This window comes from Choloepus didactylus, chromosome 10 (genome assembly GCF_015220235.1).
Source record: "Choloepus didactylus isolate mChoDid1 chromosome 10, mChoDid1.pri, whole genome shotgun sequence".
NCBI lineage: Eukaryota > Metazoa > Chordata > Mammalia > Pilosa > Megalonychidae > Choloepus > Choloepus didactylus.
Genome location: NC_051316.1, coordinates 131,331,355 through 131,346,453, shown reverse-complemented (window position 1 = coordinate 131,346,453; position 15,099 = coordinate 131,331,355). Strand labels below are relative to the sequence as shown.

The following is a 15,099-nucleotide window of genomic DNA, read 5'->3' as shown; positions in this document are numbered from 1 at the left end:
ATTAGGGAGATTGGCCTATAGTTTTCCTTTTTTGTGTAACTTTATCTGGTTTTGGTATCAGAGTGATATTAGCCTCATAAAATGAGTTAGGTAGTGTTCCTCTTTCTTCAATTTTTTGAAAGAGTTTGAGCAGGAATGGTATCAATTCTTTTTGGAAATTTTGATCAAATTCTGCTGTGAAGCCTTCTGGCCCTGGGCTTTTATTTGTAGGTAGATTTTTGATGACAGATTGGATCTCTTTGCCTGTGACTGGTTTGTTGAGGTCTTCTATTTGTTCCTGGGTCAATCTAGGTTGTCCATGTGTTTCCAGGAAATTGTCCATTTCCTCTAAATTGTCTAGTTTGTTGGCATACAGTTGTTTGTAATAAACTCTTATGATTTATTTTTATTTCTTTGGGGTCCATAGTAATTATCCCACTCTGTTTCTGATTCTGTTTATTTGGGTCTTCTCTCTTTTTGACTTTGTCAGTCTAGCTAAGGGTCTGTCAATCTTGCTGATCTCAAAGAATTACCTTTTGGGGTTTTTTGTTTGTTTGTTTGTTTGTTTGTTTGTTATCCACCTCATTTGTTTCTGCTTTAATCTTTGTTACTCCTTTTCTTCTACTTGCCTTAGGGTTAGTTTGCTAATAATTCTCAAGCCTCTTCAGTTGTTCAGTTAGGTCCTTGGTCTTAGCTCTTTTTTGCTTTTTGATATATGCATTTACAGCTATAAATTTCCCTTTCAGCACTGCCTTTGCTGCATCCCTTATGTTTTGATATGTAGTGCTCTCATTTTCATTCATCTCTAGATATTTGCCAATTTCTCTCACAATTTCTTCTTTGACCCAATGGTTGTTTAGGAGTGTGTTGTTTAACCTCCATATATTTGTGAAAGATTTGGTTCTGTGGTGGTTGTTGATTTCTAGTTGCAACCCATTGTGGTCATAGAATGTGCTTTGAATAATTTCAATCTTTTTAAATTTATTAAGACTTGTTTTATGTCCCAGCATATGATCTATCCTGAGGAATGTTCCATGGGAGGTAGAGAAGAACATATATCCTGGTACTTTGGGATGTAATGATGTATATATGTCATTAAGACTAAGTCATTTATCATATTGTTAGATTCTCAATTTCCTTATTGGTTCTGTCTGGTTGATCTATCTATAGGAGAGAGTGGTGTGTTGAAATCTCCCACTATTATTGTAGATGTGTCTGTTGCTCTCTTCAATCCAGGAAATGTTTGTCTCATGTACTTTGGAGCTCCTTGATTGGGTGCATAAGCATTTATGATTGTTGTTTCTTCCTGGTGAATTGTCCCTTTTATTAATATATAGTGTCTTTCTTTCTCTCTTGTGACATCTTTGCATTTAAAACCTTATTTTGTCCAATATTAGTATAGCTACCCCTGCTTTCTTTTGGTTGTAGCTTGTGTAGAACATTTTTTCCATCAGTCTCTGTGTTGCAGGGCCTAAGATGAATCTCTTGTAAACAGTATAACGAAGTGTCATACTTTTCAATCCATTCTACCAGTCTGTATCTTTTAATTGGAAGTTTAATCCATTGGCATTCAAAGTTATTACTGTGAAGGGAGTTCTTGAACCTACCATTTCATTGTTTGGTTTTTAGTTGATAGATCTATTTTTTCCCTCTTTCTGTTTTTTTCCTGTAAGTTACCCTTCTAATACTCTTCAGTTCTGTGCCCTTCTCCAGACCTCTCTCTCCTTTCTTTTTTCTCAGCCTGTAGAGCTCCCTTTAGTATTTCTTGCAGGGCAGGTCTCTTGTTAACAAATTATCTTGGCATTCGTTTGTGAAAATTTTAAACTCTTCCTCAATTTTGAAGGAGAGCTTTGCTGGATAAACAATTCTTGGCTGGCAATCTTTCTTTTTCAGAATCCTAAATATGTCATACCACTGCCTTCTCACCTCCATGGTGCCTGCTGAGTAGTCAGTATTTAGTCTTATGTTGTTTCCATTGTATGTGGTGAATCGCTTCTCTCTTGCTGCTTTCAGAAGTTTTTCCTTCTCTTCAGCATTTGACAATCTAATCAGTATATGTCTTGGAGTAGGTTTATTTGGATATATTCTATTTAGAGTTAATTGGGCATCTTTGATTTTCATATTTATGTCATTTAGAAGGTTTGGGAAGTTTTCCCCAACTATGTCTTGAAACACTCTTCCTAGCTCTTTATTTTTCTCTTTTTCTTCTGGGACACCAATAATTCTTATATTTCTGTGCCTCATGTTGTCCGTCATGTCCCTGAGATCCATTTCAAACTTTTTGATTTTCTTCACCATTTGTTCTTTTGTGTGTTCGCATTCAATTGTTTTGTCCCCTAGTTCACTTATTCTTTCTTCTCCCTTTTCAAATCTGCTGTTGTGTGTCTCCACTATATTTTTAATTTGATCAACAGTATTTTTTATTTCCATAAGATCTGCTATTTTTTTTATTTACTCTTTCAAATTCTTCTTTGTGCTCTTCTAGAATCTTCTTGATGTCCTCTATGTATTTAGCCATCTTTTTGAAGTTGTTTTGGAGATTTGTGTGCACTTCTTTAATTAACTGCTCCAAATTTTGTGACTCTTCCGGCTTTTTAATTTGTTCATTTGGCTTGTCCATGTCTTCTAGATTCTTCAAGTGCTTTATGATTTTCTGTTGGTTTGAGGGCATTTGCTTGTCTTGATAAGGTTATTTGGGGAAATGCAAAGTTATTTGAGCATTCATATATAATTTGTGAGAGCTACAGCTTGCTGGAGTGCAGTTTTCCTAACCTACCAGGAGATGTCCCTATAACATTGGTCTTTCTAGAACCTCTCCTGTGTAGTGGGCAGAGTCCAAACTGGGTGTAGATCCAATCAGTGCACCTGTTCTCTGTGTGCTCTGGGGACTGCCTGGCCCGGGGGTGTGATGTGGGCCCTGTGCAGTTCAGCAGAGAGTCTGCTCAAGGGTACCCTCCCCCTCAAACATGCCCCGTTCCCTTCCTGTCCTGCACCTGCAAGCCTCTGGGGTGTGGGAGGGGCTCCTGGTGGCTGCATGGTGCCTCTCCTATCCCCACTTCTTGCCGGTGCACCCCCTGGACTTCTGTGGGGGGAGAGTAAATGCTGCTTCCCAGGTTCCCTCACAGGAGCTCCCTACTGGCTGTGGAGGATCACCTCCCAGCTAACTGCCAAGGTGGGGGCACGGGAGTAGAGAGCCGCTGCTTATTCCCTGGCCCGGGAGTCGTCTTGTTGCTGCCGGCCCCAGGAGGCAGTTCCAGCCAAACAAACTCACCCCATGCCTTGAGGCAGAGTCTCTCCACGTTTTTGCCCATGTCCCCTCCACGTACTATGAGGGACCCTCTATGGCTGCTTGCACCCTGAAACCATAGACCCAGGCGTCCTCCGGCCACTCTCTCGAGTTAATTTTTGTAGGTAGTGTGAGGCATGGATCAAAGGTTTTTGTTTGTTCGTTTGTTTGCATACGGATTTCCAGCGGTTCCAGCACCACTGCCTGAAAAGATGATCGTTTCTCACTGGATGTGCCGGTTTGGATATATTATGTCTCCCTGAACACCATGTTCTTTGACGCAATCTTGGGGGGTCAGACGTATTAGTGTTAATTAGGTTGGAACCTACTGATTAAGCCTATCCATGGAGATGTGACTCAATCAACTCTAGGCAAGACCTTTGATTGGATAATTTCCATGGAGGTGTCACCCCACCCATTCAGGGTGGATCTTAATTGAATCACTGGAGCCATATAAAAGAGCTGGCAAATAGAAGGAGCTCAGAGCAGCTGTGAGTGACATTTGGAAAGCTGCATCATAGAGAGACATTTTGAAGACGGCCATTGAAAGCTGATACTGACATTTTGGAGAATGCAATTTTGAAACGCAACCTGGGAGCAAGCAGACACCAGCCATATGCCTTCCCAGACAACAGAGGTTTTCTGGATGCCAATGGGCTTTCTCCAGTGAAGGTACCCTATTGCTGATGTCTTACCTTGGACACTTTATGGCCTTAAGTCTGTAACTTTGTAACCAAAAAAACCCCGTATATAAAAGCCAATCCATTTCTGGTGTTTTGCATGATGGCAGCATTAGCAAACCGAAACAATGGATCACCCAGAGCCAGTTTCCATGTGTGTCGGGATCTGTTTCTGAGCTCTCTCATCTGGTCCATTGGCCTCTGCATCTATCTTTAGCCAGAATCACTTTATCTTGATAGCTTGAGGTTGGGTAATATTAGCTTATAAGCCTTCATTTTGGGTAATGTTAGCTGCCCAGCTTTGTTGTTCTTTTTCAAGGTTGTTTCAGCTCTTTAGATCCTTTGCATTTGCATATAAACTTTAGTATCAGTTTGTCAAGTTCTACCAAAAAACAAACAGTGGAAGGCCATCGGGATTTCACTGGGATTGCATTGCATCAATACATCACTTTGAAGGAGAATGGACGCTTTAACAATACTGAGTTTTCCAACTCACGAATGCAGCATATCTCCCCATTTATTTAGGTCTTACTTAATTCCTCCCAGCAAGGTTCTGCAGTTTGCAGTGCACACCTCTTGCACATCTTTTGTCAGATTTATCCCCATGTATTTCATATTTTTGATGCAATTGTAAATGAGCAGCAACCCTCCGGGGGGGATGCTCTGACTCACTTTCCAGTTTCTTGTATTACCTATTCAGGTTTTCCATTTATTCTGTCAGCATGTAGTCTATGTTTTCCTGGAAAACCAACCCCTTCAAAAGGATTGACAAATTTAGCATTATAAAGTTGTGCATAGTATTTCCTCAGAACCATCTGCATTTTGGATACGGCCCCTTCTCTTTCCTGGAGACGATCAGAAGTTCCATGTGGTGGTTTTAACATGCCCACAAGTTTGCCGGCAGTCTCTTTTGAAAACGGCCTGGACTTAGGGACTGGCTAGGAACAGACCGTGGTGGGAGTGATGCAGCCTGGCGATCCGGCTTGGGTGGGCTGACTCTCCCTTGGCATGCCCACACTAGGCTCCAGCTGCCATTACTCAGCACCATCTGTGGATACCGGGCAAGGAGCCTTCTGGCCACCCTGGCTGACACAGAGCAGAGCAGCAGCAAGTCCACCAGAGCCCGGCTCAAACTGGGGTGCACCACCAAAACAAATGCCCACCGATGCATTAGTCTTCCAGGGCTGCTAGGACAAACTCCACGCACCACTGGGATTCCACGGCAGGAATCGCCGTCTCAGTTAGCGATACTAGAAGTCCCTCATCAAGGTAACCCCAGGCCACGCTATCTCCTGGGGTCTGTCTCGTTCTGAGGGTGGCTCAGCCTGTGCACCCGACACATGGCCATCTCTCCCTCCCGTCTGGCTTCTCCCTGCAGACCACGTCTAAATTTCCTCTCTTTGTAAGAAGTCCAGGAATGTGGACTCAGGCCCACCCGGATGCAATCTGGTCTCCTCTCGGTAGAATCTTGGAAGAGCCTGTGCTGCAATGAGCCCACAGCTGTGGGTGGGGTTGCAGCCTTGTCCAGTCCCCCACACGACGTTTTAAGCCTCCCATTTTGGGGTGGCTCCTGCAGCAGCAATGGACCACCAGCCCAGTCCACGGGGAATTACTGAATGAAGAGTCATTGGACTGCGATGGCGCGATGGTGGCAAACGTCCACACGCGTGCCCCCACCCTCCCCGGTGGGCACCTGGTGCACGGTCCACATCTTGCAATACGAAAGAAAGCACTTTTCCCGCTGTCCCCCGTGGATTTGCAGCCCTGCTCCCGGCAGGATTTGACCCAGAAGCCGGCGGGTGGGAGGAGCAGAGAGGAGAGAGAGAAGGGGGCCTCCTCGGGAATCTAGAGCAGCTGCCCTGACGTGGCCCCCTCGGTGGGTCAGCGCCGGTCCCCACCGCGGCCCCTCCTGGACGGCTCGGCAGCGCAGGGCAGCGGCCCCCTCCCCCCCGACCTCTGGGACCCCAGCCCCCGCCGCCCTCCGCCTCACTGGCTGCTCCCTCTCTGTCCCGTGTCCCCCTTTTTGCTGCTCAGCTTCCAAGGGCCCCACGGCGTGGCGCGCAACGCTGGCCCCTTTTTCCTTCCCGCTCTCCCCCTCGCCCCTCGGAGGCCACACGCCCAAAGCCCCTTAGACCCTCCCCGCGTCCGAGCTGGAGGCCCCGCCCACATCGCGCCGCGTGTCCCGCACTGAAGAAGAGGGCCCCCGGCCAGGAAGACGTCCGTGGCTGCAGACTAGTGGTAGGTTGCAGTTCGTGGACGTTCACGTCAGCATTTCCGGTGTTTGGATTTTGTGGTTTTCTTATCCGATTTCGGAGCCCCGCCCCGCTCATCGGGCGCAGGCCACGCCCCTCCCGGCTCCGGAAGTCCCGCCCAGGCCAGACTCCGCCCCGCCGGCGCCCTAAGCCCCACAGCCGGCCTAGGCCCCTCAAGACCGGAAGCCCCGCCCGCGGCCCGTCTCCGGCCTGCGCAGGCGCCCTAGGCCCGACTCCGGCAGCGCCCGCCGCGCAGGCGCCCTCAGCCCCGCAGCCGGTTCCCTCCCTCCCGGCGCCCCCTGTCCCCTCCCGGGTCCCTCCGGCGGCCGAGGAGTCATGGTGCCGCCGCCGCTGGTGCCGCCGCTGTGCACGCTGTCGGCCGGCCCCGGACCCTCCCGCTTCGTGTGCTACTGCGAGGGGGAGGGCGGCGGGGACGCGGCCGGCTTCAACCTGCAGTGAGTGGCGGGGTCGGTTCGCGGGGGGCCGGGGCGCCGGGAGCCCCGCGGCCGGCCCCGCCTGACGGCCCTCCCGCCCCAGGGTGACCGACGCCGCGGAGCTCTGGAGCACCTGCTTCACGCCGGCCGGCCTGGCGGCCCTGGTGGGTCCCGGGAGCGCCTCCGGGAGGAAGTGGGTCTGGGGTCCCCCCGCGCTGTCGCTGCGCTCCCAGGTGGCTCAACCATCAGGCGAATCTGGGGTCTTCCCATCCAGACTCTGGAGTCCCCAGAAGGTCTGGAGTCCCAGGTGGTTCTGAGGTCAGGCAGGTTTGGGGTGCTCCCCGGTGGGTCTGGGGGCCCAGGCAGCTGCTGATCAGCCCCTGTGCCCTGCAGAAAGCCCGTTTTGGCCTGAGTGCCGCTGAGGACATCACCCACCGGTTCAGGTGAGGGTCTGCACCAGAGGATGGGTGGGTGGGGAGCGGGTGGCCCTGTCCGCAGCCCTCAGATCCCTTCCCTCCCCAGAGCAGCCTGCGAGCAGGAAGCTGTGACCCTGACACTGCAGGAGGACAGAGTAACCCTGACCCTTTCTGGGGGGCCCTCGGCCCTGACCTTTGACCTCTCAAAGGTGCCGGGTCCAGAGGCTGCCCCCAGGTTGCAGGCACTCACGCTGTGCCTGGCAGACAGTGTGTGCAGGCTGGAGCAGCGGCTGGCAGGTAGGGTGGGGATGGGCACGTTCCCTGCCCTTGTCCCATTTCTGGTGCCCGGCCGGGCACCCACTGGCTTTTCTGCCCAGCCCTGGAGGAGACAACCGCCAGCCCTAGGAAAGCCCCCCGGCCAGCAGGGCCCCAGTTCTTTTTGCCAGGTAGGCCAACCCCCTATCCCGCCCTGAAAGCCCAGCCGGCCATGCTCTTTCTTCTGGGATTCTTTCCCTGAAGCAAGCCCATCCTGAGCCTCGTGGTCAGACAGCAGTTGTCTGTGTGGGGCAGGGCTGGGTTCAGGAGAGGACCCCCATCCTGTGTTCCCACAGACCCAGATCCCCAGAGAGGCCACCCCGGGCCTGGCGTCAGGAGACGGTGTCCCGGGGAGTCGCTCATCAACCCCGGCTTCAAGAGGTACCACCCCACACCATTCCCTCCTGTGCCCAGGGCCCAGCCCCAACCCCATGCCCGCAGAAGGCTGCACCCCCTCTTCTCTCCCCAGTAAGAAGCCTGCTGGTGGCGTGGACTTCGAGGACTCCTGAGGCAGAGCAGAAGGCGAGACCCACCAGGAATGAGCCTGTGAGGGGAGGGGCAGCCCCCGGAGACCCCCCACCTCCTGTCCATCCTGCTCCTCAAGCCCGTTCCCAGCAAATAAATGCTCCCATGGGGCTGGACCAGGCTCTGCTCTGGGGGAAGGAGGTCTGGGATGCCCCCTTGGGGCCTGGGATCTGGGCCGGGGCCACAGGATGCTGAGCGGGTGATGGTGTGGGGCTGCGGGGTCCGGCCGGCGGGGGCAGGGCTTTCCCAGACCGGGGCAGCCCGGGAGCTGGGGGCTGGGGCACAGGGCTGCCTCCCACACACACACACACACACATGCACACAGTAGCTCCTGTGCGGTTACGTGTTTGACCCACCCTGAGCCTGGCTGTTGCAGCCCCCGCCCACCTGGCTGTGAGCCCTGAGGTGGCCAGGGCTGGGCCTCCGCTCCCCGCCCTCCTTGGCTGTCCTGCCTCCCCACCCTGCCCTGGCCTGACTGGTTTGGGAGCCCAGTCCAGTCCTTGCAATTTTAGTCACAGCCCGGGTAGCTGCAGGAGGCCCCCAGTCCGTGTGTTTGCTCGGCGGGGGGCCGGGGGGACGTGGGCTCCACCCCTACCAACGGGCTCTCCTGTCCTTGTCATTTGGGTGGGTCATCTTGGGCTGAGTGTCCCATGCAGGGGGCTTGGGCAGCAGCCATCTCGGGGTCTCTGGTCGCTCGGACGTCTGGCCAGAGGTGGCTCTAGGGGCGGGCGCTAGCGGGGGCGCACGGCGGGCCGGTAGGCCGCCAAGATCTCGGCGCTGTGCGGACACGTGTACTTGAACTCCTTCTCCTGCAGCGCGCTCTCCAGGTAGCGGCGGACGCCGCGCAGCTCAGCGGGGACAGGCGCCTGGCGGAAGTGCGCGCACACCGTCTGCGGGCCGGGGGCGCGGGTCAGGGCCTGGCTCGCACCCGCCGCGGCCCCCAGCCCGCCGCCCCGCGCCCGGACTCACGTCGACGACGTGCAGCTTGGGTAGCAGGCCGCAGTCGGCCAGTGTGAGCTGGTCGCTGTCCAGGAAGCGGCGGCGGGACTCGCGCAGCTGCGGCTCCCGCGCCAGCTCGTGCTCCAGGGGCGCGCGCAGGTAGCCATCCAGCTTGGCGAGGGCGCGCAGCAGTTGCTGGTAGAGGGCTGGGGAGGGTGGGGTGCGGTGAGGACCCGGCCCGGGGCACACCCTCCCAGCCCGGCCCCCGTTGCCTCACCGTCGTCCTGTGCAGGCACCGGGTTCTTGATGAACGCAGAGAACCTGTGGAAGACGTCGTTGCCCGCCGTGGAGGATGCCCTGTAGCGGGGTGCCAGGCTGGGGAAGCTGGGGGAGGAGGCTTCTGTCAGAGTCCTGGGGAGCCCCCCACCCTGTCAGGGCCCTGAAGCGCCCCCCCCCCCAGGCCCTGGGGATGTCCTCCCTGGGCTCCTGTCCTGTCTTTCCCTCCCTCTCCCCGCTGCCCCTCACTCGGGGGGCCCCAGGGTCTCCTCCAGGAACTCTTCTATTTGCAGCGTGTCCGTCTTGGCTTCGCCATCGTAGAGCAGGATGGGCAGCTGCGAGCCCGGGGCGAAGTCCTTCAGCACGTCAGGGGACCTGTGGGTGCGAGGCAGGCGCGAGGGTGCTGGCAGGGGCTCCCAGGCCAGGGGTGGCGGGTCCCGGGGTGGCAGCTCACCTCCGCGTGTCCACGGTGGTGAGTGTGAAGGGTACGCCTTTGAGGAGCAGGATCATGAAGAGGCGCTGGCAGGAAGGGCAGTGCCCCACGCTCTCACCATCCTCGCTGGCCTGGGGGCAGGCAGGGGTGTCAGGCTGCCAGGCTGGGGGGAGCTGCCTCACACGGCTAGCTGGGGCTGGAGCAAGGCCAGACTGCCCAAGAGGGTGGTGAGGGCCCTTGACTTGGGCCCTGCGCAATGGAGAGGGGCCCAGGGCGGCTGGGAGCAGGGCAGGGTGGGACCACAGCCCAGGGCCCTCCGCCCTCCTCTGCTGAGCCTGGGCAGAGGCCAGGCCCTGGGCTCCAGGCCCAGCAAGCAGGTCGCAGGGGTGGGCTGGGCTGGGTGAGCTGTTTCCTCAGTGATTCACTCTCACCAAGCTGGGCTCCGCGGCTGGCACCGCACTTGCTCCCCAGCACCTCGAGGGTGGGCAGGCGGGCAGAGACTGGCAGCCCCCACACAGGCCAATCAACACCCCGGGGCCCAGACCTGAGGGCCAGGGGGCCTGGCGGGCCTGTCATGCTGCACACAGACCCCAACACCAAGGCCCGGGTCGTTGGCACCTCCCCACTGGGGGCTTTTCTCCAGGAGGGCTGAGCTGGGCACAGGGACGCCCAGTGACTTAGGGGACAGCTCACGGGGGCTCCCCCCAGGCTGCGCCCACTTCACTCAACGTCGGTGGCCCGCCCGAGGCCCCTGGGCCCACCGCAGGGGCTGCGCTGGCTGCTGCCCTGCGACCCCTCTCACCCCGGGAAGCACAGCCCCCCACTCCCCCCGGCGCCCGCGGCCGTCCCCACCCAGCTGGCCCCGCACCTTGACAAACAGCTGGAGCTTGGCGGTCTCGGCCATGGCGGGAGGCTGAGCGGGGCGGGGGCCCGGGGAGCGCTTTAAGGCTCCGGCCGCCCCGCCCCCCGGCCCGGCCCCGCCCCGTGGAGCCACCCAGTGCGCAGCCAGTGCAGGCGGCGGGCGAGGCCGGCAGCCCCAGTGCTGGATGCCGGGACAGTGGATGTGGGGTGAGGGGGCTCAGCCAGGTCCGTGCACCCCTGCCGTGGACCCCCGCCCCGGGTCTGCCCCGGGGTCCCCCCTGCAGTGAACACCTCTCTGTCAGAGCCTCCAGCCCAGAAAACCAAGGTGCCTTTTTGGGGGAGGGGGCGTGAACAACCTAGCCTCAGCCCGTGCCTCGGTTTCCTAATCTGCAGGATCCGCCCATTGCCAGTGTGATAAGCGCCCTCGGGAGGGCCGCCCCTCCGACCGGCTGGCCTCGCCGGGCCGGTCCCGGCCGTGCCTGCCTCGCCCGGCGCAGGGCTGGGCCCACATTGCGGACGTGCCCGCGGGGCGGAGGGAGACCCGGCCCTGGTGGAGGGCCCTGCTGACGCCCACCGCCGTCCCTCGGAGCAGGCGTTCCTTTCCTTCTGGAGGGAAGCTCAGGAGACGGATCAGGAGCCACAACCTCCTGACGTGGGCAGGAAAAGGGGACGGTCGGGGGTCGGGCGGGCCCGCCGGTGAGCGCGGCGCTCTGGCTGTCCGGGGACCCCCACTGGGGCCGCCAGCCCTGCCGTGGGGGGCGGGGGTTGAGGGTGCCCCGCGGGAACTCGGCCGCCACCTGGTGGCCAGAAGCGGGATCGCCCCGGCACCGCCCTCCCGCTCGCCCCGCCGGGGGGACGGGCCGCGGTGGCCCCGACGGGTGGCCGCGGTGGCACCGGCCCAGGGGCCCGCTTTGCCCGCTCCGCCTTTTTGCCAAAGCCTCGGTCACGCGCGCTGGGGCACACGTCGCCCCGGCCAAGGCCCCGAGACTGTCCCGGGCCGGCACCCGCAGCGTCCGCCTCCCCTGCGCGCCGCTGCCCTCCAGGACCGCCCTGGAGCCTCGGTTTCCCTCCACCTGCCTCCGTCGGCAGCCAAGCCGCGCCCCTGCACGGGCGGCCTGAGCGCCCTGCGCCTGCACGTGCGCGCCGGATGTCCTTGGTGTGTGTGTCTCTTGTTTAAAAAAATCCTCTGTAAGAAAAGAGGAACCGAAAATAAAATGAACAGGTGTTTCAGGAAAAAGGAAATATGAAACAAACTATGTGGAAAGATGTTTTCACTTTAACGTACTTAAAGAAACACATCTAAACAAGATAGGCTTTCTCATTCCAACTGGCAGAAAGTGGGGGTGCATGTTTGGGGAGCAGCCTGTGGTGCTGGGTGTGGGGCAGGAGCCACAGAGCTGCTGGTCCGGCGCTGGCTGGGTGGGAGCCCGGGGGGCTGCCCGCTGAGCGCCCCACACGCGGGCTCCCGGCCTGCTGTGGGAGCAGAAAGCCCTGGAAGCAGCTGGTCTCTCTGTGGATGGGTCCCCGTGCACCTGTCTGCAGGCACCTGAGTCGGCGCACACCTGAGGATAAGGGGAAGCAAACAAGAGAATGACAGTGGGGTGACCTGTGTGTCTCCCAGGGCTGCCGGAACAAAGTGCCACAGCCGGGGACGTCACCCAACCTCTGTGGTCACACGGCCTTGTCCCTGCCTGTCCGTCTGTCTTCATTCTGAGGACACCAGTCGTATTGGGTTTAGCTGATCACAACTGCAAAGGTCACATCCGAGGTCCCCATGGACACGAGTTTTGGGGAGACACTACTCAGTCCAGCACATCACCCTGAATCGACGCTTGTGCACATCTGAAAAAAGCCTCAAGAGACTCCTTGATTACCTCTAAGTGGAAACACAGAAAACGAACCTTTGCCTTCTGTCCGTCTGTCTGGTTGAATTTTCTAGCACATTTTCATAGTAAATATTTTAAGGAAATTCACGGTCACTAACCTCAATTGGACGCATGGTCCAGTTATCTCCAAACACCACCACTCCCCCCCCGCAGGGTCTCACCAACCCCATAAGCACAGAGGAGCCTCTGGAGGGGCCTCAGCCCCGGAGCCCACTCCTCCTCCTTCCCCACAGGCCCCTGGGCTGGAGGCCGCTGCCCAGGGTGCCGGGACCTGGCGCTGTGTTAGGGTGACTGGCTGCTGGAGGACCCCTCCCATGGCCCCTCCCTGCTCTGAAGACAAACATGGGCACAAGGAGGGTGCAGGGGCCCCCAGCACCAGCTCCTGGGCTCTGACACCCACTCCCCACTGGAAGGGCCGGCTCCCCGGAGACAGCCAGTGCCAGGACTGCAGCGGGAAAGGGGTGCACCCCTGGGAGTCTCATCACAGAAAGGAAGGAAGTGCCCAAAAAAATGGGGACACATCACAAGGACATGAAAGCCATCTTAAAGAGTCTCCCATTGACCAAATTTGAGCAGCAAAATGTGACACTGGTGAACTATAGCACCTTCATTTAAGGAAGGAGTCCATACTGATATTTTTAAGAGGGGAGCAGCGGAACGATGTTGTGAAACATATGACAACATGGATGAACCTTGAAGACATAATGCTGAGCGAAATGAGCCAGGCACAAAAAGAGAGATATTATATGCTACCACTAATGTGAACTTTGGAAAATGTAAAACAAATGCTTTATAATGTAGAATGTAGGAGAACTAGCAATAGAGAGCAATTAAGGAAGGGGGAACAATAATCCAAGAAGAACAGATAAGCTATTTAACGTTCTGGGGATGCCCAGGAATGACTATGGTCTGTTAATTTCTGATGGATGTAGTAGGAACAAGTTCACTGAAATGTTGCCATATTAGGTTACTTTCTTGGGGTAGAGTAGGAACATGTTGGAAGTAAAGTAGTTATCTTAGGTTAGTTGTCTTTTTCTTACTCCCTTGTTATGGTCTCTTTGAAATGTTCTTTTATTGTATGTTTTTTTTATTTTTTTTTTTCATACAGTTGATTTAAAAAAAAAAAAAAACAAGGAAAAAAATATGCAGAGCCCCCCTGAGGAGCTGGTGGAGAATGCAGGGGTATTGGGCTGCCCCACCTGGATAGCTGCTGATGTGCTCACAGACATAGGGGACTGGTGGTTTGATGAGCTGAGCCCTCTACCACGGGACTTGACTTGCCCTTGGGAAGACGGTTGCTGCAAAGGAGAGGCTAGGCCTCCCTATAATTGTGCCTAAGAGCCTCCTCCCGAATGCCTCTTTGTTGCTCAGATGTGGCCCTCTCTCTCTAGCTAAGCCAACTTGAAAGGTGAAATCACTGCCCTCCCCCCTACGTGGGATCAGACACCCAGGGGAGTGAATCTCCCTGGCAACGTGGAATATGACTCCCGGGGAGGAATGTAGACCCAGCATCATGGGATGGAGACCATCTTCTTGACCAAAAGGGGGATGTGAAAGGAAATGAAATAAGCTTCAGTGGCAGAGAGATTCCAAAAGGAGCCGAGAGGTCACTCTGGTGGGCACTCTTATGCACAATTTAGACAACCCTTTTTTAGTTTCTAATGAATTGGGGTAGCTGGTGGTGGATACCTGAAACTATCAAACTACAACCCAGAACCCATGAATCTTGAAGACGATTGTATAAAAATGTAGCTTATGAGGGGTGACAATGGGATTGGGAAAGCCATAAGGACCACACTCCACTTTGTCTAGTTTATGGATGGATGAGTAGAAAAATGGGGGAAGGAAACAAACAAACAAACAGACAAAGGTACCCAGTGTTCTTTTTACTTCAATTGCTCTTTTCACTTTAATTATTATTCTTATTATTTTTGTGTGTGTGCTAATGAAGGTGTCAGGGATTGATTTAGGTGATGAATGTACAACTATGTAATGGTACTGTGAACAATCGAATGTACGATTTGTTTTGTATGACTGCATGGTATGTGAATATATCTCAATAAAATGAAGATAAGGAAAAAAAAGAGGGAAGCAGCTCTTCGTGAGAGAAAAATGTCAGCTAATAAAAGCAGAAAGAATGAATTGCTTAGGAGATTCACTGCTGGGGGCCGAGCCACGGCATTGCCCCGGCGGCTTCCTGACCCTGAAGGGAGAAAGGTCCTCCTGGAGCAGAGCGCGGCCGCCGCCTCTGAGCCACGCGGTCCTGGCCTCCGCGGGCAGCCGTGGGACACCGTGCGACGCCATGGGACAGCTGGCATCACGAGTTTGCGGTGGGACGAGGCGCCCCCGCACCTCCCGGGAGGCACTCGGCCCCAGGCACCCACCTGCCTCTGGCCAAAGGGAGACTGTTGGCCCAGGGGCTGCGGCCTAAACCCCGCTGTCCAGCCCGCGTCCCCAGGGGGAAGGCCTTGGAAGAGCCACCGGGCCAAGGCGAGGCGAGGTGGGTCCCTGCCCGGGTCCTGGGCTGAAACTGGGACCGGCTGGAGAGGCCATCGCTCCGGGGAGCCCAGAGTCGGGACTGAGCCCGGGCCAGCGGCACGTCCTGGCTCAGGCCCTGCCCTGGGAGAGAGGCCCTGAGCTGAGGGTCCTGGGGCGGTGCGAAGGGAGAGAGGCGAGGGCCAGCAGCCAGGGCAAGAGTACAGCAAAGGGTGAACGTGGGTGCAGGAAACACGCTGCTTACTTTATATCTTTGCAACTTTTCTGACCATTTAAAATGTTTTAAATAAAAAGCTGGGGCAATGTATTCATTTGAACCCT

At 55.9% G+C, this 15,099-nt stretch overlaps 2 protein-coding genes across 9 annotated transcripts; one reads left to right on the top strand and one right to left on the bottom strand.

Moving 5' to 3' along the window:
- Positions 1-6,415: 6,415 nt before the first annotated feature.
- On the top strand, positions 6,416-10,786 carry PAXX (PAXX non-homologous end joining factor). 8 transcript variants are annotated; one of them, XM_037798180.1, is made up of 7 exons: positions 6,421-6,652; positions 6,735-6,795; positions 7,025-7,074; positions 7,257-7,344; positions 7,425-7,493; positions 7,659-7,743; positions 7,836-8,007. In XM_037798180.1, exons 1-7 carry the CDS (start codon positions 6,534-6,536, stop codon positions 7,910-7,912), a joined length of 549 nt encoding a protein of 182 aa, XP_037654108.1. In that variant the 5' UTR covers positions 6,421-6,533; the 3' UTR covers positions 7,913-8,007. The 8 variants fall into 8 exon arrangements, with proteins under 8 accessions (XP_037654105.1, XP_037654102.1, XP_037654108.1 ...); XM_037798173.1 differs by having other exon boundaries at positions 6,422-6,652; positions 7,154-7,344; positions 7,836-10,786; XM_037798175.1 differs by having other exon boundaries at positions 6,425-6,652; positions 7,832-10,786.
- On the bottom strand, positions 8,222-10,505 carry CLIC3 (chloride intracellular channel 3). The gene is made up of 6 exons (XM_037798182.1): positions 10,404-10,505; positions 9,557-9,666; positions 9,352-9,477; positions 9,104-9,210; positions 8,857-9,032; positions 8,222-8,777 (listed from the first exon to the last, which is right to left on the bottom strand). The coding sequence occupies exons 1-6, from the start codon at positions 10,437-10,439 to the stop codon at positions 8,619-8,621; spliced, it is 714 nt and encodes a 237-aa protein (XP_037654110.1). The 5' UTR covers positions 10,440-10,505; the 3' UTR covers positions 8,222-8,618.
- Positions 10,787-15,099: the final 4,313 nt, after the last annotated feature.

Bases quoted from the DNA above. Each gene is read 5' to 3' on its own strand.
- PAXX (XM_037798173.1), top strand. From the start codon at position 6,534: ATGGTGCCGCCGCCGCTGGTGCCGCCGCTGTGCACGCTGTCGGCCGGC. The intron at 6,796-7,024 runs GTGGGTCCCGGG...TGTGCCCTGCAG, and splicing joins CGGCCGGCCTGGCGGCCCTG to AAAGCCCGTTTTGGCCTGAG. The intron at 7,075-7,153 runs GTGAGGGTCTGC...TTCCCTCCCCAG, and splicing joins GACATCACCCACCGGTTCAG to AGCAGCCTGCGAGCAGGAAG.
- CLIC3 (XM_037798182.1), bottom strand. From the start codon at position 10,439: ATGGCCGAGACCGCCAAGCTCCAGCTGTTTGTCAAG. The intron at 9,478-9,556 runs GTGAGCTGCCAC...TCGCACCCACAG, and splicing joins ACCACCGTGGACACGCGGAG to GTCCCCTGACGTGCTGAAGG. The intron at 8,778-8,856 runs GTGAGTCCGGGC...CCCGGCCCGCAG, and splicing joins CCAAGCTGCACGTCGTCGAC to ACGGTGTGCGCGCACTTCCG.